Source organism: Pyxicephalus adspersus, chromosome 10 (assembly GCF_032062135.1).
Source record: "Pyxicephalus adspersus chromosome 10, UCB_Pads_2.0, whole genome shotgun sequence".
NCBI lineage: Eukaryota > Metazoa > Chordata > Amphibia > Anura > Pyxicephalidae > Pyxicephalus > Pyxicephalus adspersus.
Genome location: NC_092867.1, coordinates 31,807,447 through 31,832,979, shown reverse-complemented (window position 1 = coordinate 31,832,979; position 25,533 = coordinate 31,807,447). Strand labels below are relative to the sequence as shown.

The window sequence follows — 25,533 nt, the reverse complement described above, 5'->3', positions numbered from 1 at the left end:
CCCGCAATGACAAAAAAGTCATTGTTACTTTCAATGTGTCTCCTAAATGCAGAAATATTAGTTTTCCTCTATATCTGGTGTATAAGTTCACTGTTCTGTCAGTTGTTTCAGAAAGTTCCCTAGTGTAATTCATCGATTGGGTATCCTTTGGTATAGGCTGTTGTAATAACGCATTAGAAATACAGAAAACAGTTTTTAAATCCAATGCATTTCAAGAGTTGTAAGGTTCATTCACTTAGGATTTAAAATAATATATATATTTGGTGATTTTAAAGCTGAGGTGCATTAAAATGCAAGATCTACTTAAATTACATCCCCCCACACTCAAAAAAAATGTTGCCAAGATGATGCAATGTGGAAAATAATGCTAGATTGTCATGTAATAATGTGCTAGGTTTAGTTACCATATTTCTTAGGAGGTGGTCATGGGGATGTATAGATGATAGATATAGATAGATGAGGGTATAGATGAGGGTAGATAGATAGATAGATAGATAGATAGATAGATAGATAGATAGATAGACAGCTAACGCATTACATATATTGTATTCTAGCCCTGATGAAGGGGACTTTCAGAACTGAAATGTATTGGACTATTTTTGGATACTGTTGATTATATTTGAACTCTTGCTTAATGCTCTTGGTACAGATCAAGTTTTATTGATAAGATTGTATATATAATTGTATAGGGTTGGTAATAGATAATTGTAGCCCTCCCTTAGCAAATTGACGGACAAAATTTGGTAATAATTTGTGAATTATTTATTCATGATAAAAATTGTGACTCACCTAATAACAGTAATCCAATATGCTTGGTTCATGTACAGTTGATGGAATTTCTCAGTGGTTCTTTGGAATCTAATTTGCAGTATTGGAGCTACATAGTCAAATTCATCACATAAGTACCAGAAGACAAAAAGTCAAAATAGTTTGAGTACTCACAAACTATTTGATTTTATATTTACGTAGCTAAGCTTTTTGTCTAGCCTCATCTTGAGCTGACTTTCCAGATTTATGTGCTAAGACGCATGCTTGCCAATGGAATTTTTGAGAGATGTGAGAAGTTGGTGGGTAAAGAATCTCATCAATGGCATTTAACACACTTTGATAAGATTATTTGCACTAAACTATTTACTTTAAATCATAGAACCTGAAGTTTGAAGCCCAAACCAACTCTGTTTGTAATGGGTAGTAATAGTAACTCATGAAATTCTTTTACAATTTTTTTTATCAGGGAAGAAAGGTGGTTCGTCTGACGGAGAAGTTGTTCTGACTCACATGAAAAAATTAATAAATGATTATGACAGTGACCTGGTTGGATCTCAGAGTTTAAATGGAGATGCTTTAGCTCTTACTGACACTGCTTCAGATTGTCCATCAGATGCACTGAATAAAGAACCCAGCACATGTGGTGTGGTGATAACTGATCCTCTTCAGCAATTCAAGAGGCTGTATAAGTTTGAGTCTGAGGATTCTGGAGTTGAGATGCCAAGTGGAGCCAACTCACCCTCTACACCTAAAGGATCTGAGAAGAGTTTTGTAATGCATAGTAGAGACTCCTCCTGTGATTCTGGGGTGCTCAGTGCATCATCCTCACCTACCGTAGGCCACATGGAAATAAGTGGAGGTGCAAACAAAGACAACACCAATAACTTTCTTTCTGATACTGAACACTCTAATTATAAGGACGATGTCAAAGACAATAGTGAAGACCAAGAAAACACCATAGAAGATTTTATTGACTGCCAAGAAGAGGAGTTGGATTTGCCACCATGCAGTGATGAAAATGACTGCACAGACAACGCTTTGTACACTACAGCACTCTCATCCTCAATAGAGGAAGAAAACAAAGCTGTGGATGACTTTTACAAAGATACATTCGATGAAATTCAGGGATTGCATGCATTGAAAAGATGTCCAACAAGTGACAGTCTGGATGAATATATGGATGAATGTTGTCGACTGAGTGAGGTAAGGGTTTTCCCACCTTGTGCATGTCTAACTGTGATTATGCCATTATATGCAATGTCTGAATATGTTGTGAAGATAGATTATAAATATAGAGCACAAAAACAACTAAAAAATACAGGTCAACAAAGCAAAGTTCTACATGCAGTTTCCTATAAAAATATTAGGAATTGAAGTACAACCTCAGCATTTTTGGCTATAGTGGTAAGAGGAAGAACCTCTTCCAGATCTTTATTGTGTCCATTGTTCTGCTTTTTGTCCCAATGACATCAATGTATTTATAAAGTCTTGCCTTATAACACAAAAGAAAGTGAGCTGAATCTTCCTAGCAAGATCTCACACAGTAATGCAAACCTGATAGTAGTTCTGTCTTCACCATTCTTACCAGAACTACAAACAAAAAAAAACACCTTTAGGCTGCTTTAACCTTTTGATCTGACTCACGTAAGATGAATCAGATTGATCTCTTTCTTTTTTTTTTCAGCACAGAACTGAATAAGATTGGCAGCCGAAGGAAAGTTGAGATACTTATTACTTATGGCATATACATAATGCTTGTTGTTCAGATTGACATAAGTATCCCTTAGTAGATAGCCTGGGGTCCAAAAATAGATTTTTGAACTTAACTTAAGATCTCTCCCGTGCTGTGTAATATAAATTATCAATGTGGAAAATGCAACTGCTTGACTTAATGGTTGGTCGTTTGTTAAATGTTGCAATGTGAGAACCTACAGGTCCAGGTGTTGCACTTCTGATGTTTTAGATTCGGCAGATGCAGATAATTGCATAGACCATATAGTCAGATTTCCAAAAATATCATATTCATGATCAACATCAAAATGTATCTATAGTCAAAACATATTTTCTAATTTTGGACACTATAACAGTAAGTGTTAGTAAATTTAAATAATATGGTTTTCATTGTCACTAGAAAAGAACTTAAGGAGAAATATTCCAACAGGAACATCTGTTCCTGTGACGATTGTCTAAGATGAGATTTCCTCCAACTTTGGAAAGAGTTCTCACTTCCTGCTTCCTGTTGTGTCTCTAGAACAGGAGGATATATATATATATATATATGATTAGCGCGATTGGAAGATTAGGTACAAGTCTATTGTGTGGACAATCTCAAAGTCTATATGACACTCAACACAACATAAATGATATTGCTCTACAAAGGTCCTTGTTAATGGTAAGGACATTGCCCAAATAAAAGGGTTCTCTTGTAACCTTTATGCTTTATGTGGGCCAACCAGCACCAAAATCTAATAATGTCATCTTGCTATAAAATACAGATCATTAAGCTGTCTTCATATGTTCCATCTCTGCAGAAAAATATAAAGTTTAAGAAGCAATGTCCTATTGGCAGTACTTGTGCTTTCTCTATGCATTCTGCAGGCGGGTTACAAGTTTTGGTGCACATGAGACTATTTGCTGTAATAAGCTTCATATCTATCAAAGAAACAATGCTGCTGACTAATCAAAAGATTTCTTTGATCAACCATTGCTTGGATCTCCAGCCAGCTTTGTGAGTCTTTAATGTCTTCTACAGTAAAACCTTGCACTGAAATTAGCAGGTTGTTGAAATAAACACCTCTCCTTCCCCTGTAATAATTACACCCAGCAGTATGATTTACCACAATAGTGGTTTCTTAGCATAACAGGCATGGCGAGCGTAATGTCTCTTAGTGTGGTCTGTGTGATAAAGAAAGATTTAAGGAAATACATTTCACCTGGACGCATCTGTTTCCAGTTAACCTTTTCCCAGTATGCAGAGGCAAACTGACTATACAGAGGTTGATAATAGTTAATCATTGGCAGCTAGGTCTTCTGAATAAGAGCATTTTGGACATCTGACAAATCATGTCTTTTTGACAAAAGAAAATATTTGAACATCTTAGATAACTGTAGTTATTGTAACTAGTAGAATGTGGCAGAATGCTGTGTTTATATGAAGCTTATTCCACTGGTTAACTTGAACATTTCTGACTTGGAGAAACAAACTGATTTAGTATCATGGAGCTGGCATAGCGCCTCATTTAATATACTCATCCCAAGCCTTGACTTGCAGGTTGGCATTGCTGACATGAGGACTGAGCTTTCTGTGAGTCTGTGGGGTCACCTTAGCTTGCTTGTAGTGCATTGAATTACTTTAGACTTTTAGGATATCTCTGGAGGGGTGAAAGATACTGATTCCCTTATACAGGCACAGCCCAGGCCCTATCCAGTCTACTGGGTGCTGTAACTACTGTCCTCTTGGTGCCCCTGGTATTCTCTAGTCCCCTGTATATCCGTATATAGTTTGTTTGTGAGAAAAATAAATTATTTTTACATTTTTGAGGGATTTAAAGTTTCCTTTGTTTAAATAAAATTATCGAATGAGTAGTGAATTTCTCTTATTTTCTCGCCCTTAAAATACTAAATATAATACTAACCCTAAATATAGCACTAAAAAATACCTTCTGATCATTCCAGGAATCTTTTGTGTGTATATCGTTTTTGTGCTCATCCTGTGTTGACTAGTCTCAATAAATTCTTCTAATGTACAGTATATCTGACCACAGAAACAAGACAGCAACATGGAACAGTAAAGGAATAACACTCTATAATATAAAATAGAATGTGAAATAGCAGAGGTATAGGGTTCTGTAGTCCCAATTTGATGCTGTTGTCCCAAAACAATATGGTAAATCAGTGTTGTTATACCAAGACTAGAAGTGTGCTACTGGCAGGAAATAAAAGAAAAAATCCTAAAAAATAAAACTAATGCATCCAACATATCTAGGTAAAGGGAATCATCCAAGTGGGGTATTACAGACTAAATGGAGTTGTTAATTCTTCCATAATTTAAACATGGAATGTAAATTACTTCTACCTTGTATTTGATCTGACTTGAGTAAGGTGAATTGGATTAGTTGCTTTGGAATGATGATTTATAAAAGCTGTTTTAGTAAAGGATTTTATTATGTTCACCGAACAAATTATGATATTGTTTTGGGGTTTAGATATGCTTTAAAATTTAAAATTGCGGGGTTAGGCTTCAATATATACAACAAATGTTTAGATTTGGCTGGAGCTGGGAATGCTAAGTAGAAGTGGAAGTATTACCTTACCTCTGGTTCTGGTGACAACTCTAAAATCTTGGATTTCCTATAATGTTCGGCCTTGGTGACAGTGATCACCAGGACAAATAGAAAGGATAAAGATAAACTTTAAAGACAAGTCTTCTAGGGGTTGCCTTATCGAATGGGACTTTAGGAAGCGATTGGGGCCCCTCCAGTCCTCTTTACCACCATACTTCAGAAGCTCAGCATTAGCCTCAGTGATGACAGTCCACATACATTTTCATCACAAGGACTAAAGAAGGAAGAACACAAATTGGGAAATTAGGGCTTCTTTTCTTTATTTTGAACTTGGAAAGGATTAAGTTTTAAGAATGCTTTTGGAATTATATACATTGTAGGTTTTTAAATGCACTGAACTTCCGTCATTAGGCTACATCCCTCTCAAGCCATATATTGCCTATTAAAGAATTCAAAGGCATTCCACCTTTCTAAGCAGTCCCTAATTAGTGGCCTTCAGAGGTTACATTTGACAGGCCAGTATGGCATATAACAAACAATATTTGGTATGCAGTATTTAAAAAATCCATCATAAGAGATGTATAAAGGTGCTGTACCTGTCTGCAGTATGTGAGGAATGCAATGCTGTGTCGATTGATTACCTTCGTCCTGTCTTGAAGATACATCAAGCTACTTTTTCAGATCAGATTCAACATTGAGTAAATAATTTAAGTTTCATTCCAGTAAAGACATCTTTGTTGACTGGGGCTTTAGAAACAGGTTGGCGCCCATCCAGTCCTCTTTGCCTCCATACTTCAGAAGCTCAGCTATAGCCTCAGTGCTGACAGACACTTGTTTAATGTTCAAACTGTACCATCGGCCGAGCTTTTAAAGCAATCCTGTTATTTATCTGTAGAAGAAAAGAGAAAAAATTGTGACAGGAGTTATTGTGCTTGGTTAAACATTTATTTTCAGATGACATTAATCTCATGAGAACACAATAAACATTGCTAAAGAAATTAAACAGTATAAAAGGATTGAATGATATGTTTACTCTATGACTCTCTGGGTTTACTTATAGTAGATTATATGATAACCTTTTTGTAGTACTGACCCTGCAGATTTCTAAGGTGACTTACCCTGCAGGGATATGGTAAAATGAGCAATTACCCATGATGCAATGAAAAACATTATCGTTTTTTTCTATAATCTGTCCTGACAGTGGCAAAATGAAACTTAATACTTGGTATGTGGTATGATTATTATGCTGGATCCTATGCGATTAAACGTCCATACAATGAATCAGACTTACAAACAGTAGACCTTTTCTTTAATCTAATTGTTTTACATTACATTTTGATTTGGGTTCTTTTATATAATCCATAGACCACCACATTTGAATTGCACCACAGCTCTGGTTTGCTTTTTTTGTCTAATCAGCAGCCAATTGAGGCGTTCCCTGCTGTTTACTATAACAACACAGCTCTGTCCCTGTGATAAAAAATTCCAGAGGACCGCTCCTATTGGCTGCTCAGAAGAAGCAACTTGCAGAGCTGTGTAGTTTCTATTGGCTGCTGATTTGTAGGATGCGTTCTCGGATGTATATATTGTAAAAAAAATAAACAGTAGTAAAAGACAGACAAAAGTTAGTTCTCATTGTAGTAGACTTTGATAATCCAGGTAAATTATCAATATCATAAAGATGTCTATTGTTTATTACTGATATATCTGAACTTTTTTTAACAAGAGCAAAACAGCTGTACAGTGTGCAAGCCTTTAATTTCAACACGTAAGTGTCTGGAATATCATATAGCACTTTTCCCAAATTTTAATTACTCATTGTTTAAAATGCAGATGGTGGGACTGTGCCTGGGGTAACCACCTGGTTATCTAGAGACACAATATGGACAGCTCTGACTCAGTGCTCAGGTTTTTATTTTTAAATCTTTCTGTAGAACTCATATTCTCTCAAACCCCATCATTTCCTGTGTGGCAAGTGAAATAGCAAGTGCATTGTTATTCCAGCAACATGAAAGAAAAAAAAAATCCATTGCAGAATTATATTAGACTTGCATGAACACATAACATTTAAAGATAGACCCAGTAGACTTCAGTATGGTAAAAGAGGACATTTCTTTATGGTATGGAAGATCCAGAATACTTTGTAAATATTTCCAGAATTTTACCTATGTTAATAACATCATCGCATTTCATTTTAAAATTAGCCTGCATAATGTTACATTACCCATATTGTTCTTGTACAGTGCAGAAAAAAAAGGAAAAGTCCCATCTGTGCTCATAAAATTGTAGGACTTGTTGGAAGCCACGTCGGTGGAGTAAAGTGAACAAGTAATGTTGGTGAAATTACTCCTGCCTAAATGTCCCATTCGACCCATCTATCTCCTGAAAGTCCTGTGATCTCTACCTCCATATCTTTGGAATTTAATGATTTCCTCTAAATGTCTGCATTTCTGTCTTCAAAAGGAAGAAAAAATCAAAGAGCAGGTTGACAGAAAACTGACTAATCAACAGGACAAGAGTACAAAGGGAAGTATAGCTTATACGAGGCTTCCTAAATCTTTTTACATGGGCGAATCCTTGAAAAAACAATTAGGTCTTAGGGAACCTCGACATTAATTACTATATACGAAGGTTACAGTATATTAGCACAGTCGCTAGTAGGAAGAATGCCTTTTACTTTGCTGGCCAGTGGAAAGAATGTCACCCTTACAGAATGCCAGAAAAAATATTGGTGTCACTTAAACTGACTCATGAGGCACAAATAGCTCATTGCTCAAGGAACCCCCATGTGCTTAACTTATGGAATTTATGGAATATGGCAGCATTGTCAGACTGTCTTTGTATAAGTAAAAGTATGGTTGTCATAAACAATGTCGTGTAGTGTTTCATTCCTAATAAGAAATCCTTTTATGTATTTCACACTTTTTCATGCTGTGAGCTATACAAAGGGGAATAAGACTGACGGATAATGTGCAAAATACACTGATGGCCATGTGACCTTATCTGTATTCAATCATATGATTCAGTGGTTAGGCTGTCAGAACATCAAGAACATTTGAGCATATCCTGAACTTCATCTTGGAGGAAGCCAGGAACAACCAGAGGATAATCATGCTGTGAAGTTGTTCCGAATGGTGCCTTTTTTTCCTGACTAATAGGATGTTATGGAAAGAAATTCAGCTTAGACAATGCTTTGCGCGTTCCACAGGGAAATGGGGTTCTACACAACCAAGGGGAATTCTTGGTAAATTTATCATTGTTACGTCATGTTTGTTAGTCAAAGGAAACAACAATCAGATACGTAACCAAACAGGTGAAAATAAATTTTTTTGTGGAGCAAAGGACAGATATTAAAAATCAGAACTTGGACCTGTAGAAAACTAGCAGGAAATTGAACTTTTTCAGTTGTCTTTTTTGTATGCTGGCTACATGAAGACTATAGATGAGAATATTTTCAAGATGGAAATCACCTGACATTTCCAGAAATAGACTCTAGAACAATGGCAAACAACTCTATTCAAAGTTGTGTTTTTTTGGGTAAATTATATTGTTTAAAATTCTGTATTGGCTGTCATTTTACTTTATGGTTCATTGATGCTGAAAAATATAATCGTACAAAAGACCACAGTACAAATTCCATACAACTTGCCAAGCCAGTTAAAGAAAAGTCAACATAGGAGTGAAATATCTGGCACTCTGTCAACTGTCTTTGACAACATTTAGGAATCGGAATATCATAGATAAATTCCACCTGGCATTTGTGTGTATATTGTACTGGGTGAACAGAGTTTGGCTGCTAGTATTAAAATGGTTAATCCAAGTCTGCCAAAACCATAGTTATACCTATATGAGTACAAGGTGCTTCCCTGCTGATTTGTGAACCAACACTGTTTCTAAATCACAAGCACAAGTTTACACAGATAGTGTTACAGAAGTATAATAAGCACAAGTACAGGTATGCTTTTGAACTATAATAAACCTGTAAAAATTATCCTTTTTGTAGTGATGCAGATGATTCAGAGTTATGTTGTAACAAAAGGAAATGTTCCCAAACACAGGCTGCATGACTGGCACAGGATATGCTGTCTGCAAAGACACAAAGGATGAGAGCCTATATCCTACAATCAGCGACTCAGTAAAATAAAATGTATGTCATTCAGTAAAAATATATTATTATTATTGCATATTTATATAGCTCTGACACTGGCACATTACAACGTTCATGGACTTGTTACTAAGGGGCTGACAATCTAATGCCCATACTATCACCTCATATATCAATAACACAATCTAGGTTCCCCTATGTTTAAAAAGTTGAAAAGGGCTTCTTTAGTGAGTAGTGGCAGAGTCATTATCAAACTATAGGTCACTTTAAAATCGCAGACCATACATACATGCCAGCAAAAAACAAGAAACAAAAAAAAAACATAATAATATGGTACATAGTCACATTAAAGAACAGTCTAAATAGCATGCCTTCTCTGGTGTATGTGTAGTGTGTGTTTCAGCCAGTCTTTTCCCATGATCTCCAGGGTAAATAATATACAACACTGTAAGCTAGATAATAATTTATCAATAAATGTTGCTGCTTCAGCAGTAAAGCTACAAAGGAATAGTGCAGCCGCTTTTCTCTCTAATTCTATCATAATTTTCTGCTTAGATAAGCATAGGAACACAGAGATACCTGGCAGGGAATGAGCTGTATAATGGCTTTGCTAACTTAATGTGTAATGTAGCTAGGATAATGCTGGTCAGACAAATAGAAATGAAACAAAATACCACATAGTAGTTTTTAGCCTATTCCTCACCTTTAGGTAATTGTGAGACCCCTCTATTTACATCAAAGGGATCCTATTTATTGGCCTAAAGCAAAATGTACATCTGGGCTGCCAGACTTGTGTAGGCTAGTATAACACTTAGTTTTGACAAGTTAGTGTCTTGTGAAGTCATGGATTATAACTACAGTGGGTAGGAATGAGATTTAAAGACATAATGAAAAGCAAATTAGAGCTTCGAGAATAACATGGCAGTTTAGATTGTCCACGTAATGTTTGTATATGTTGCTTCTAGGAATGTGAAGTGCCACAGAGACAGAAGCATAGTAATGACTTAACTGGCTAAGATTCCAATACAAACAGAGTATTAACCTGAGATAAGAAAATGATGAAACCACCAATCTTTTTATTACCTTAGGCTTACATACAAACACACACTTATATCCTACATCCATGTGTGTCCTGAAAGCTATTAGGCCCCCTAACCCTTAAAAGATAAGAATTGTGGTTTGTAAGGCTAATACATATATATTATAGATTTATATCTACTAAAACATTTCTTGTTCGACTTAAATGTTTCAAGTTAAACTACAAGGTCTTCAATGCATGAAGAGTGCTCAGCTTATTCCCAGCCTGCAAGGTACATGGGTGGTGACTTTGTATGACTGGGGTACTACTGTCTAACACAAACTCATGGATATATATAGCACCTACCTATTACACAGCACTATAAAGAGTTCATAGTCACTTGAACAGGAATTCAATCAATTGGCTAAGCATTGTGTTGTGGAATAGATTAAATAAAGAACTATGGATAGTGGAACATAAAACTGGTTTATTCCAGGGCTAAGGTCGAATGGATGTATTCAGGACAGAGGTCTGTGTAGCATTTGTTCCTACAAAGTTCACAAGTTTCTGGAACAAATCAATTTGGAAGGTGGGTGCAGTGTTGGACTCCTATTGAGCTATAGAAAACTGGAGCACTGTTTAAGTAGCATTCAGACCTCCATTAAGCTGTGTCGTCTGGGGCACTGCTAAACAGTTCTCCCCCATTTGGAGGGTTTACCACTTTTTTTGTTGAAAGCTAGAAGCCACAATAATGTTATATATGAAAAAGTAAACTATACAGTTATTTTTTATTATTTTTGATATATTGCTACCAACCAAAATATGGCATGACCCATTTAGACTTGTGAATACCATAAAAGAGCAAGCTCTGCAGAAACCTGTTAAGGACAATGCGGATGAGCCATTGTCCACAGCTTGCCAAATATGGAAGAAAATACTTCCATTGTCCTGGGAACAGAATTAGAACTTTATTTTATACATTCTGAATATTCCAGAACGGAACTTGTGTAATTTCACCCAGGTGAAGCATTTCTGCAAATCCTGAGCAATCATCGGGTGCCCTGAGTGATATTGTTGCTGAACATTTGATCTTCTCCCTGGTCCTCTCATAATGGACAGAACGGAAAGTCATTGGTTTGGCATTTCCCTAATACTGCGTTTGTTATGGGAAAGCTTTGAGTTCACTTCCTGCTTTTGTAGAGAGAGATGAAGACTGTAATAGGAATAAGCAAAGCTTGTTTCCACAAATCAGCCCAGTTATTTTTATAAAGTGATGACATTGGCAGCAAGGAAAGAACTAATATGTGTTCAGTAAAAAAAAGTGTAATTTCTGGTGTAGGCTGTGGAGTTCCACAGAAAGGTTGTGTGCTTTAGAATAACAATAGATGAACAAAGCACATTACCATAGTGTTGTAATGTATTCCTTGTTAAAAAGCATCATTTGAAATTCCATGTAGAAATTCCCTGAAGAGGGCACACCCCGAGGCAAGCACATTGGGAACCTCAAAACACTTGCATATGACCAGCAACCAATGAGGGAGGAGTTGGCACACTTAAAAGTAAACCCCACCAATTTACTAACTCCTATTAATATATCATGGCCAATAGCACCATTAAAAGTTTTTTTTTAAATCTGTTTATTATATGCATAAATTCTGTGAAGAGGAGGGGGTGTTCTGTATTCCTAGCACGCTTCCACAATCTGTTCCTCCATAGATGCAGCACAAAAAGTTAGCATTGTCACGTTGGGACAGGACAAGCGTTACCAGGTTAAAACATGTGGAAAAAAGCCTGAAGAATGAAAGTTAATACAGCTACCACATCTAATGACTGGTAAGCTGCATTATATTACATTTTTGCCTTTGGGTTTGCATATACTTTAACAATAAATGACTGTCCTCTGCTATTGCCATTTACCTTTAGGTCTTCCAAACATGAGAAGCTGCAATATCTCATAACTGACATTATTGGATGTTGCCTTTTTCCTAATATGCATGGGTTATACAACATTTTTAACACTTTATATTATTCTCTGTAAGAGAAACTAACCAAAAGTGAAAATCCCAACTTTTTCAGTATGGCATGTGGCATGTGCAATTTTTTGATGGGTCTACTCTTACATTACCCTTTTCTGCGCCCCAGGGGGTTGCTTTAATATGAAAACTAATAGGATCTGTAATTATTTTGAGAAACTCAATATCAAAATACAGTGGTACCTTGGTATCCTTAAATCGTTCCAGATCCTTGGACTTATACCAAACAGGACTTATACCTAATTTTTCCCATACAAAATAAAAGGAAAATTATTAATCCTTTCCCATGAAAAAAAATCCTATAGTTATTAGCATAATATTCGTTGATGGGGTTGTATAAAATATTTTAAACACCGCTTAATACTAAAGTACATTAATACAAAAGCAATTAGATGATATAAATGAAAATTTACCCTCACTTTACCTTGCTGAGAATAATCGAGTGGCTACTAGTATGGTGCTGAAAAGGCAGGAGGGGGAGATGTTATGTAATTCACAGAGAGTTATAGCGCGGGTTGTTCACTGAATGGTAGCAACTGGCATACTTACGCTTGCGTGGCTTTGTCTCGAGAGAGGTAAATAAGGGTAGCGCGCAGTGTTATGGTTTATTTTGACCCATACAAGTTCTAGCACAAAGGTTGTATATCAAGTAAAGGTTGTATACCAAGCAAATTTTTTCTTGTCCAAACACAACTTATACCAAGTTGGACTTATTCCCAGGTACCACTGTACATTGGCTAGATTTATAGCAATTTTTTTATTTTGCTTTATCTGCAATTCATTAGGGATGCGATTAAGAATGTATTTCTCCTCTTCTGTATCTCACTATGTTATGACACAAAAACATTTGTGCTCTTAGCCTGTTTTATGCACTAATTAACTGGCAAAGTAAATTCCTGTTGACATATCCACTTAAAGTAGGATAAACCAGTTACCCGCTTTCTAGGTTATCTCTATTGCTGGGAACATTTCCATTGAAATGATGCACTCAGACTATGGATAAATTGCCCAGGCATTCTCTAGGAATATCCCCCTAGCTGGGGAGTGAAGTGTGTAACAGCACACAGGTCAAAGGTGACAACAAGTAGTGTGTTTGACCTTTCAGCACAAAGGTGAACCTCCCCTGTTCCCAGCACTCTATCATTAGGCTGGCTATGCCATGCATCATTACACATCTTTTGTTGATGTAACCTTGTAACACGTTTTATCTGGTTAAATGTGGTGATCCCTTCCTTTTAACTCTCAGAAACACCTCTTTGACATTTTCAGTAGTTTCCTAAAGTCTGATTTTAACAAAGAGTAAAATAGATTTGCTTCCCAGTAGTTGAAGAGTGATATTGAAGGTCACTTTTGCTTTTATATAAAAGATTACATTAAAAGAAATGTTGATTAAAGGGTCAGTCCAGCCCAAGCTGAAATTTGTTTTGCAATGTGTGAATTCTGGGAGGTGATCCACTAAAAGGATTTTTGTAGTTTAGCATGGTTTTCCTCAACAACTGGGACTGATGATATAAAAATGGGTGGTTGAGTAAGAATGAGAAATGATGAACTGTAATCAACCATTAATAACGGAAAATACAGAACAAACAATGCTGTAATTGAGGTTTTAAAATAAGCTAACATGTAATATAAGTTTGAGGTTAGTCATGTAATTGTATATAAAATTGGTCACTTGTGATCTCTTCTTATGGCTATTGCTCACCACAGTTTACAGATAAGCCCTATTATTATAAAGAAGCATATTAGGAGCAGGTTCAGACCTGTGGTGGTAACAAGTGCTCCTGTGCGGCTCCTGACGAATGGCACCTTGCCAGCCACAAGCTGCTCGTACAGCAGTGCTGGTTTTTATTATTAAAAATACTTAACTGCTCACGGCCACCCTTTTCATTCCCTATTAGGTGCCATGGGTAGAAACTTCATGTAGCCTCCTCCGAGGACACGGTTCAGTGGTGTGAGGAGGCCATGACCGTACTTGAACCTCAATACCAATCTGAACATAGCCTCAAGGTCTTTAATACTAATCTGGGACTCAACTGTGTTTGAACAAAGTGTCATGTAGCAGAGGAGTGTGAGCAAACATATCGTGCATCATTCCTTAATTTATTAATTAGTACAATATTATTTGAATAAAATTATAAAAATGTAATAAGGAGAACTAAATCAAATCTTATTTTTTTTTTAAATAGGTAAACCAGGGAGCCACAAAGGCACTTGGCTCAGGCCTTGGATACTTGGAACATATCTGCCAACTGATAGAAAAAATTGGCCAGCTTCAGGAGCATAATCTGAAGTTGCAAAAACAAATCTTTGTGTTACAAAAGGAAGATAGAGTGAAACAGATGAAAGAGGTAAGATAATCATTAATATTAATTACCTGAGATAACTTCAGTATCTCCTATTTACTTCCCTTTAATGTGTTATTTATTTATTTAGTTTATAAAAATACATATTTAGGAATAACTAACATTAATTGTTATGGATTAAGCATATCAAAATGCATATTTAGGAATAATTAATAATATATGTGTTGTACTAAGTATATAAAATACATAATTATGAATAAATAAGAATATATTTGTTGGAATAATTAAAGGGAACCTGTCCCAAAGCAAAATATCTGTGTGAGAAGTCTATCTGGAAATGCAAAGTACAGCTTTTTTTTACTGAAGTCTTTAGTGGCCAAAAGTGTTCTAAAACGTCCAATATTTAGGGTATTTGTATTCCTCATCTTTGATTGGCTTTAAAGCAGTACTGGAACAATGCCACATTTTTCTCTTCGAAAAACAAAACTCAGAGGGGTCATTAATGTGGAACTCTAAACATAATATATATGTAAAAAAAATCAGTATACAAAAACATCCCTCACACAGAAACCACAATAAAACATTTTTCTAGTTCTACAGTATCAGGCTGGATGTTTTATATTACATAGGGTGGGAAATAGCAGTGTTGTAGGTACTGCACTGCAGGAAGTCTTTTTAAGTCATTATTGTTGATCCTGGGGGTAGGGGCCACATATACCTGTGAACTAGAAAGCATTGGTCCCCTTGGTAAAATGCCCAGCTGAGAATTAGGATTAGTGATGACATTTGAAGTAAATCTGAAAACAGTAGGCTTGTCTCAACTAGTATAAATTCAGTTCAGGAGTCACCAAATGGAAGCCTTTATTTCAGACGGCTGGTAATTCTTGGCTTGGGTGCCACAGCCAACTGGCCCCATTAACAGTAGGAATAAGTTTTTGTGGGATAAAGAATGTGTATCAAGTGAAGTGTGTCAATATGCTGCATTAGTTGGTGGGAAAGATAAATATTCCCAAAGTACATAGTTTATTGTAACACACTTTTCACCTCTTTCGACATCAGCTTCATGTGCAGCTCTTGTCATTTGGTCACATGATATTTTATAGCTACAAAGAAAACTTGTGCTGGAAGGCTTCCTTCTGCCAGGTGCTGTGATCTCAGTGCCACATACCCAATATAATATTATTAATATTGTACCTAGTGGCAAATGCCTTCATAACCCCCAGTCCTCCCATATTTCATCTGCTTTTGTATACTCTATCCTTAACTGGCTAAGAGACAGTGTTGGAGCAATTTCGGTTCTATCAGAATTAGGCCAGGTGGTTTGTATTACACAAAGGGCATATCATAATGGGCACGGGTGTATGTACAGCATAGCAGGTAGCCCTTTAAACATATACGCACTGATCAGGAGGGCATTTACACCTGTGCCCTGGAAGGCATTTTACTCCTAAAACCGTCCTATATATCTGCCACTAGGGAAAGTCCAGAATGTGTGTATACCATTATTTATCATGAATTGCTTAGACTACTGGCAGGTGGTAAAGAGCAGATTACTGAGAATCTAGATAACCTACACATAAACATACCTCAGCTTCATAAATGTATGTTAACATATACACACTGTCAAATCATCAATCAGACTGCTTGCCTTCCCAGAAGAGAATAAAGAAATTGGTGATGTAGAAGATCCAGGAATTCCATTAGAAGGGGCTTAGTTTAGGAATGCTAGCAATGTGAGCATGATATCACAACCCTGAGTGGAAGAACTGAGATGTAACAGCTCACATGCCTTCTCTTCCCTTGGTGTAGGAGTACTTTGGACAGCACTGTTCCTGTGGAGCAGCGAATATTTTGCTCGGTCCGTACCAGGAGACTAAGAAGCATTTTCCTTTGAGGAGGAACCGGCCGCATAGTATGTTTGTACAAAGTGGAAACCAATCTGACCTCTCCATGATCCCAGAAATTGGCATTAACTATGAAAAGTTTGGCTACAAAGGTTGGTTTCTTATCAGTTTGTCCGCTTTAACACACCCTGATATATTTCAATTGAACAATGGAAATAAGCAAGAGACTCTTTAATGTGTTACAAGCAACAAACGCTGGCTGCTTCATTTTTACCATTTTGTTTTATTTATTTGAGATGATTCCAACACATTGACATTCATAACTATTGAAAGCCTGCATGTGGGAAGCTAGCCATGCACATACAAATAATATGTTTGTGGTCACACACGATCTGACAAAGATAAGTATATTCAGATCCATTCAAGACATATAGAAATGATGTAGCTTGATAAAAAAAAAATTTTCTTGGTACACTTTATGCTACACAAATAAATAATATTCAATATAATCTGGTAAATCAATGCAGAAGGTGATAATAATATGTAAGGTAGTAACAAAAAACACCAATCCGAATTTCCCTTAATTACCAGGATTCAAACTCATAAATCTGATTGTGTGCTATATTTATCTGTATTTCCTATCTATATGGATTATATCTGTATGAATTATCTATATTTATCCTCAGGGAATAATATGGGCTACATTTAATACGTTTCCCTGGTAATGACAGATGCAGATAGATACTTCATATGCATATACTAATTTTTGTTATAATTGCCAAGTGTATTTTGGATACCAAACCCACAACTGTTTCTGTAGAACATAGACCAACATTATATTTAATCATTGTAACTCTCTGTGTACTGCTGTAGGAAACAACATCCAGATAGATGGTTGGAAAAGTCCTAACATACTGGGAGTCAGAAAGCCCTTCACAAAACTAAAATGTGACGACAAAGAAAGTAAACTGGCCTGGGACAGGAATTTCAGTGAAGCCTTCACACCGTTCGATCAAGATATGAAAAAGGTACATCATTTTCTTTTTTATTCGTTTATACAGATCATATGGTCCTGTCTTACAAAGTTGTTTTTTTTGGAGGAACAAGCTTGATTCTGGGTCTACAGTCAAATCATCCAGATGTTACTTCAACAACAATCTATCAGCCTGATTTATCAAAACTTTTCTAGACTGGAAAAAGTACATTTTCATCTGTGAAGCTGGGTGATCCAGAAAACCTGGAATGTATTTCATTTGCAACCCCTATTTATTGTACAGTGCTAGGTAACATGTTGGCTCTATATAAATGCTGTTTAATAATATTAATAATCCTGGACCAGATCCATTCCAGGTTTTCTGTGTGGCCCATCTTCACTGATGAAAATGTATCCTCCCCAGTCATGGAGAGCTTTAAAAATTAGGCCCTATATGTGCATTTAACATATTTTTGACATGGTATTTTTGTGCAAGGTTTCTCCTGCTTCCTGCTGACATCCAAAATGCCCAGGGTCTGCAGCTAGGCACTGCCATTTTGGATGTAATGTCAGCATCCCTTGCAAAATTAAAGCTGTCAGTCAAGAGACTTTCTAAGCTAATTGAATACTCCCAAAAGATGAAAGGTCTATGACATGGCAGTGGCAGGGGGAAGGCTAGGGCACTAACTAGTCAATGCTAAAAAAGTTCCAAGACAATTTCCAATATATTAAAAACAATGTTTATGGAAAAAAAACTACCTCACCTATTCCCTAAAAATACACACTACGTATTTAAACTTAAATGTAATTAAACTATAACCATTATTTTACCATCTTACACATTAATCTTGTAAGATTGACCACATACATTTATATCTCTACAAACAAGAGATGCCGGTCTCTAATCCCTGGTCTGTTGGGAGCAGCTATCTTCTCCACTTTGTGTGTGATAGCATGCACTTCTGATGCTTAGGTATGATCATCAATGTTCTCGTGTTAACCCCTATATGGTCCAATATCATAATCAATGGTCAAAAATGGTGCATCGCTTTGAAACGCTGGTCCGAAAAGGGAAGCTCTAGCACACACATCTGTTCTGACATTTACAAAGGAAGATAAAATGATACTAAGAAATGGTACATTCAGCACAGGATGACATCTGGAACTGTATTTTTAGATAAAACAACACACAGCTGGATAAATAGTCTTTGAAGTTTTTTTCCCAATGGGTTTATTAGCATTCTGGAACTGTGATGTGTTTGCAGCTGATGTTTTGAGTCTGTCCTTTAAAAGGATTTTATGAAGCTTTAAAGCTTAACTGTATATCAGATATTTGCAATTAGACCAACTTTTTGGGCCTTGTGTCTGGTCTTGGCCCACTTTCCTAGCAGACACAATAAATGTTTTATAGAAAAAAAAATCGATTATAGAGAGATGTATAAAATTTCTCAGTATAGAAAACCTTAAATGGGGAAGGGGGGGGGGGGATAAACATCCTAGATACCATATAGTTGCATGTTCATTGTCAGCATACTTTTTTGGGTTTTGCAACTTTTTTTATTTGAAAGGGGTTCACATAGTAGACCTGGTCAGTAGCCTATGTTTTAAACTAGTGCATTATAATTTTCAGCCACTGCAAGGCCATCACAAATTTGCTTGTACTCAGTGAATGTTGCACTTGCTATATTTTTCTTCTATTCAGTACGTTTCGTCTCAGTGACTCTCTGCCTAAAGGAAAGCAGACAGTATATACTGTGGTTAGTTTAAAACCAGTATTCATCTACTATACACAGATCTACTATACATACAATGAATAAAGTCTTAGTAACACCTCTTGTGTATTCAAGCATGTCCGATGGGTCAGCCCACCTGAAAAATATATTTGAGGTGAAGGTGGTGCCTGGTGTACTGAATCAGCATCTCTTACCAGTTATATCCAGAATAGATTAAAGGAAATGTCAGGTTTTATACTCAGCATCTACCAAAAGGTAAAATATCAGTTTTGAGTGTGCAAACCCCTTATGTATTGCACTAGCGTTACAGCAACGGAAGCACATGGGATGTCAACCATAATTTCTGAGTAAAGGAATGTCTCTTTCCCTACTGCAAGTTTAGACATTTCTCCATTATGTCACAACATGCCTAAACCTGCAGTATTTGCTTTTCAACTCAGTACAAATTCTCTGGCAGGATTAACTTTTTGCCATTGATAAATGCTACAAAGGATCAGGTCTGAAATAAAGGCAGAACATCATGCCCACTATGCCACATGAAAACTAAATAATTTTATATGAAGAGAACAAGATATGATACAGTTGTATTGTGTGTCTCCAGAGACATATTGTCAATAGCTATGTATTTTGAGACATATAAACTAAAGGGTTTGCTGAAAGTTGTGAGGAAATGAAGTAAAGTCATTTCTGTTTCCAATTTTTAGTTGGATCTCCATCCATGGGGACGTGTCCGAGATCTTCTCAAGAAGACCAAAAAGAATCAGAATAAATTAGGATTATCCTCAGCATCATTAAAGAGATCCTGTCCTCAGCTTTACAGGTAATTTGAAATATTGTAATTTCAAAATGATTACCTTTTGTTTATATTTTTATGTCTGTGTCACCCTTTTATAAATTCATGGCAAAGTCAAGCAATTTTGTTTATGTACTCTTTGGGCAAAGATTTTGTCTAAGGACAGAAAGATTATGCCTCCACTTCCAATTTCCTCCCTTGCTAAATTACCCCTGACCTACCCCTTTCATTCACTGGATTTCAATTCTTTGACTACAATGATATTGTCTGAATTTTTGCACACCAATATGTGTGCAGCAGCCTTTTTAAGGAAAAGGCAAAACTATGCAGTGTTTGTATTTAAGGAATAAATGAGTAGGTTTTAGACTACGAACACACATAAGATGATTCTCGTCCCATAATCGCCTCAGGGCTCATGGATCGTTCATCCAAGAACGATGAAAGATCGTAATGAAAGTGAAGGGAGACAGCCCTTCCATCGTTCTCCCCCTCCCCTCCCCATAGAGCAGAACGGCGCTGTATCTACAGCGCTCGTTCATACATCATTCAGTCTTATATCCTTAAGTCTTCAGATTGTGAGATCCTTTCCAACGACTTACTTTAAAAGTTAAAAATGACAGTCAACCTAATCAGAGTAGTTTAAAAACAGCACTCCAGATTTCATTTTACGTTGAAGGGTGTGATACTATATACCAATAAAGGAGAGAAATAGTGAGGAATAAATATAAGACATTCCGGACATTTTGCGTGAGGAAGTAGTCTATATTCCTCCAAGCACATCTATATTGTCACATTTACAGCTGGAAGAAACATCTGAATTTCCTTCTATTGTTCTATAGTAAAGGAATCTCAGACAGAAGCATGTCCAGTGCATTTCCTTCTGTTTTTTGTTTAAACATGCCTATTTAGGACCTTAACCGTTCGTTTGACCCCACTTAGTTAACTCACACTTGACAGAAACAGACTTTTATAGCTCTGCTGCATAATGTTTTATTACTTTACCTTCAGCTAAAGAAAATTGTTTCCTTACTGGCAAGATTTTGAAAAGAATCTGGCAGACTGATTGAATTATCTTATCTGTCTTATCAAAAACTTATAAAAAAAACTTATCCAGGCGATAGCTAGTTGTTTACCTTCAAACTGAACTGCAGGCAGATTTTAAAGACACATATTAATCCATCATTACATATATAATATTTTTTGCAAGCAGTGTAAATACTTGAATTTGGCTTGCACCTTACAGTCCCACACACCTCACAACATGATGAGCCTATCAGTCTGCTGCTTTTTATTGCATTGTCCATTTACAGTCTGGGAAGGGACAGGACTTATAGGTGTTAGCAAACCGCAGCGGATTAAAATTAGGCATTTTGCCCTGTGCTGTGTGCTGTGAAAATGACTGAATGTGTTTTCATCTGTGTATTTAGCTGTTTGATGTCCCATTGCAGTTCATTTTTAAGAATTGTAATCAGTTTAGCATATGCCAGGATATCAGCACAATCACCATCATAGAAGAATGGCACTTATTTACTAAAGGTCAGCATTGCTGTATTGCCAGTTCATAAAGCAGTTCTAATTGTTATCATTTTTTTTACCCAGTGAAAAACCATTTTGTGATAATTTCCCCAATCAAAAAAGTTTACCATTTAAATTTTTATGATCATGTATTGCACTCTAATTCTGTGTTTTCAAATAAATCTGGATACTTATAAATAATAGCTACAGAGTACTATAAAACTGCAGTTATATAATCACTCTGTATTTTTGTTTCCATAGACCAGATATTGCACAAAATGATATTAAAAGAAGAGACAGGAACTCGATGATTGTCTTTGGACAGAATGTAAACAGAGAAAATGCGTGGTCCAGTTTGTATGTCTTAAACAGGTAAACATTTTTCCAATATAGTGGTGGCTAAGAATACTCAAGTAAAGGATGTTGCAGGGTTTAAATTAGATTTAGGAGCACAGAAAGGATGGGTACAGTTGTACACTGAGAAGAAAAAAAAATATTTAAAAAAGCCCAGGGCAGCACAGTTGGCTCAGTGAGTAACACCCTGACCTCTGCGTCCTAGGTTTAAATCCTGGCATTATCTATAAGGAGTTTTCCTGTTTTTTCCATCTTCATGTGGGTTTCCTCTGGGAACGCTGGTTTCCTATACACTAATATGTAGTTAGCAATATGTAGTAAATTGGTTCCTCCAGAAATTGTCCTTGGTATGTGTATGTGTAGCACAACCAAAGTTCAGCTCAAGACAAATGACAAAAGACTGAACGAGCGCTGTACATACAGTGCCGTTCTGCTCTATGGAGAGGGAGGGGGAAGAACGGCAGAGCGGCACCCCGCTTCGCTCTCTCCCCTTCACTTCCATTACAATTGTTCGTTGTTCATGGATCCACCAGGACGGATCCAAGAACGACATCGGTGGAGCGCTGTACACGCGCCAGATTCTTATCCGGTACTAGCCCTGACGCGATTATCGGACGAAAGTCATCTGACGTGTGTATGTAGCCTCGGGCTGCATCTGCCGCCCCCTATACCTTTTATGTTAATGACCAAAGTGCCAAAATGAAAATCTTAACTTGGACCAAAACCCCCTTTTTTTAAAAACTGCAGTCTGTAATATAACCTATTGAGGAAGTTGAAAAACAGCATTTTGAAAAAGGTTTATTATTGACAACTTTATTAAATTATGTGTATTCATGTATATTTTTTTTTCTTTCTTTAGGAAAGATGATGATATGTGAAAATTCAGGTGGAAAACAGAAAGAAAAAGAAAGGGATATAAGACAGATGTAGAATGTAGTGGAAGGTCTGATTGTATGATGTAGGTCTGTGGAATGTATGTAGTGGGGTTAGTGACCACATGGAAAACATAATGTAATATGATACTGGCCTGTTAAAATAATGACATCTTTACATCACATCAAGCTTGTTATCTGTGTGCTCCCATGAACATTCTACTATTTATTACCTATGGGAAAAACACAAACATCATATCACTAAAGTATTGTTAGCATGTAGTTAAACAAATATGCTTCATTTTATTTAATTATAAGTTTTCAATTGAAAATCCTGTTAAAAGTCATTAAAGAGATTTTTCCATTTAAAAGGGGACCAAAGGATTTGCTACATCCACTCCATTTGATTGGATGCACTTTTACTGTACTAAATCTATCTACATACCTGTTGCAATATTTTGCCAATCCCAATTATTTAAATATAAAAAACATAGCTTTGGGGTCATTAGTCCATGGCAGTACTGTACTTTAATGTAAAATGTCAGCAAAAAAACAAAACTGCATATTATGGATGCAGAACTTAAAATATTATAATTGAATAAATGCATTTTGAAAACAAAGGTAAAATAATATATGTACGGGAAAATGATAATTCAGCATGACCATTGCATGGCTATAATCCCATGCTTTGATAACTAAGTTCAGCAAATGCCATTTTTTCATTTTATAACGCATGATGCTTTGATATGTTTGGATATATTTGAATACAATCATTGGCTAATTTTGATTAGCATAGATAAGACTGCCAAACACTGGTCCAAAACTCCACATCTACCTTGGCTAGCTTTGTCAATAGTTTTATAATTATACAAAGGACAAAAAAAGTGAGCCTTGGGTAGCTATACACAACCTGACTCTATGAAGACTGGATGTGGTAATGCAAGATTTAGGTGAGGATCTTGCTATATATGAATTCCTCGTGGGTGGGAAATCACAACCACTTCTGACCACCAGAGGCACTCACTGGGATTACCTACTGAGGAAAAAAGCATTAGTAAGTCAGCCTTATTGACACATTTTTTGGCACCTCTGGCTGGGTCCATACTCAGTCATACTACTGATTTGCAGTTCTTGCTTTAAAATGTCCCTGCAGTTTGATTTTTCTGTTTCAGTCTCCAAGTGCTAAATTTCCCACAAGAATGTTTTGCATTTTATTATACTGTATATAGCACTCTGATTTATAGAAAAGGCTTATAATGACTGTACATTAATAGAGGGTTATGTTTAAACTGTAAATAACTGATCCCTATGCCAGGAACTCCATGAAAATGTATAGACGGAAATAAAGAAAATAGAAAAGGTAAAACTGAGTTACACCATATATAAAAATGATCCAATTTATGTATAACAAGCTTCAGTAAAGTGACTTATTGCTATTGAAAGAAATTTCTGATATAGCTTCCTAACCCTCTTATGAACACAAAGTAAAAACTGCGTCTTTTTTTCAAAAGAAAACCAATATACATATACGATATGCCACTCAAAAGGATTAATATTGTAGTTGAGAAAATGTTTAGGATACTTGCAAAACAATTTCTGCAAAAGTAAAACCTGGCTAATGGCAATATAGGGAGGTCAAATGTGCGGGCACAATCTGATCCCCTGACAATCTAAGGTTTTTTTGGTTTTAGACAAGTACATAAGCATGCACATCTGGATCACCCAAGCTTGCAGGTTTATGCCTATAGAGGTGTAGGGGAAGTATGCTCAGAAACCTGTGGTCATGAATCATCAGATGTCTATGACAAAAGGTAAACCCAGGGCCATCTATGCAATAACATACCTATATGATTACCTTTATAGAAATTTTTGCATGGAACTGGTCTAGACCGTTTAAAAAGCAACCTATGAAATCCTGGCTTCCTGTGGTGGAAAGTCTGCACTGGAGTAACAATCTGGGATGAACTGGAAATGTATTGTACTTGTAAAGTGTAAATTATATATTGCATTATCTTTTTTTTTGTCTGCAAATCTTGTCAGTCACGTAAGACTATGTACATAGGCTAGATGATTGGTGCCTGAGATGATAACGATCGCAAAAATTTAGTGTGCAGCTGACTTCCTGACGTTGTTCATTGAACCACCCAGGTGGATCAATGAGTCGAGACGACCGCTGTACTTTCCTATAGAAGAGCAAGAAGCACAGTGCCCTTGTTCATCCTCCTCTCTCTACAGAACTGAACAATATTTGTTTGTTGTACTGGATCAGGAAGATTGTTTCCAGCAACAATAATCTAACGTGTGTACATATTCTAAGGCTGAAAAGATTGTTTACCCTGATTATTCTGTGAATAGTGTATCTTTGCTGGTTCAAAAACTGTTCAAAATACGATTGTTACATGCTCAGATTTCTTATGTATAATTTTTATAAAATTAACTCATATTCTGTTTATACATTTATTCAAATATTATTCAACTTGTATATTTATAAATGTATCATCTTTATATTTTTACAAGATGTAAAAATGTGAAATGCTTAATAAACATCTACAGATAAAAAATATACTGTGTTGTCTTTTATTATACTTTAGGTCATATAAAAATCATTTGTAAATTGTTAAGTTGTCCATAAATGACTATGATTTGGGAGGTTCGACAATAAATTGTGTGTATGGTAAAACATTGCACCCAATATATTGTTTCCAGTGTGATCCAGCCTATATGAACAGGAATCAAGTAAAGACCATCAGTGAGATGGTAATGGCTTCAAATAGGCACTACAATCCTGATAAAATAAAATCTTGCACTGAGCTGTGTTCTAACCCTCCACCCAATACGATTTCACAGTGCACCTCACTGATTTATTGGGAAGGCAGTATGAATGTACTTCCTAAAGTTTGTGCTTGCTGATTTACAAATCACATTCACATAATGTAATT

At 36.2% G+C, this 25,533-nt stretch overlaps 1 protein-coding gene and 1 long non-coding RNA gene across 2 annotated transcripts in view; one reads left to right on the top strand and one right to left on the bottom strand.

Moving 5' to 3' along the window:
- LOC140338831 (uncharacterized) overlaps positions 1 to 6,574 on the bottom strand; it is a 36,922-nt gene extending 30,348 nt beyond the window's left edge. The window contains exon 1 of the long non-coding RNA XR_011922334.1: positions 5,648 to 6,574. This is a non-coding gene — a long non-coding RNA (uncharacterized lncRNA). The remainder of the gene's footprint in view (positions 1 to 5,647) is intronic.
- LOC140338830 (uncharacterized) overlaps positions 1 to 25,157 on the top strand; it is a 32,254-nt gene extending 7,097 nt beyond the window's left edge. Inside the window, exons 2-8 of the mRNA XM_072423138.1 lie at positions 1,235 to 1,971; positions 14,394 to 14,555; positions 16,320 to 16,506; positions 17,228 to 17,382; positions 19,765 to 19,880; positions 21,630 to 21,740; positions 22,582 to 25,157. Of these exons, the coding sequence (XP_072279239.1) occupies positions 1,235 to 1,971; positions 14,394 to 14,555; positions 16,320 to 16,506; positions 17,228 to 17,382; positions 19,765 to 19,880; positions 21,630 to 21,740; positions 22,582 to 22,600 (1,487 nt within the window). The 3' untranslated portion in view covers positions 22,601 to 25,157. The remainder of the gene's footprint in view (positions 1 to 1,234; positions 1,972 to 14,393; positions 14,556 to 16,319; positions 16,507 to 17,227; positions 17,383 to 19,764; positions 19,881 to 21,629; positions 21,741 to 22,581) is intronic.
- Positions 25,158 to 25,533: the final 376 nt, after the last annotated feature.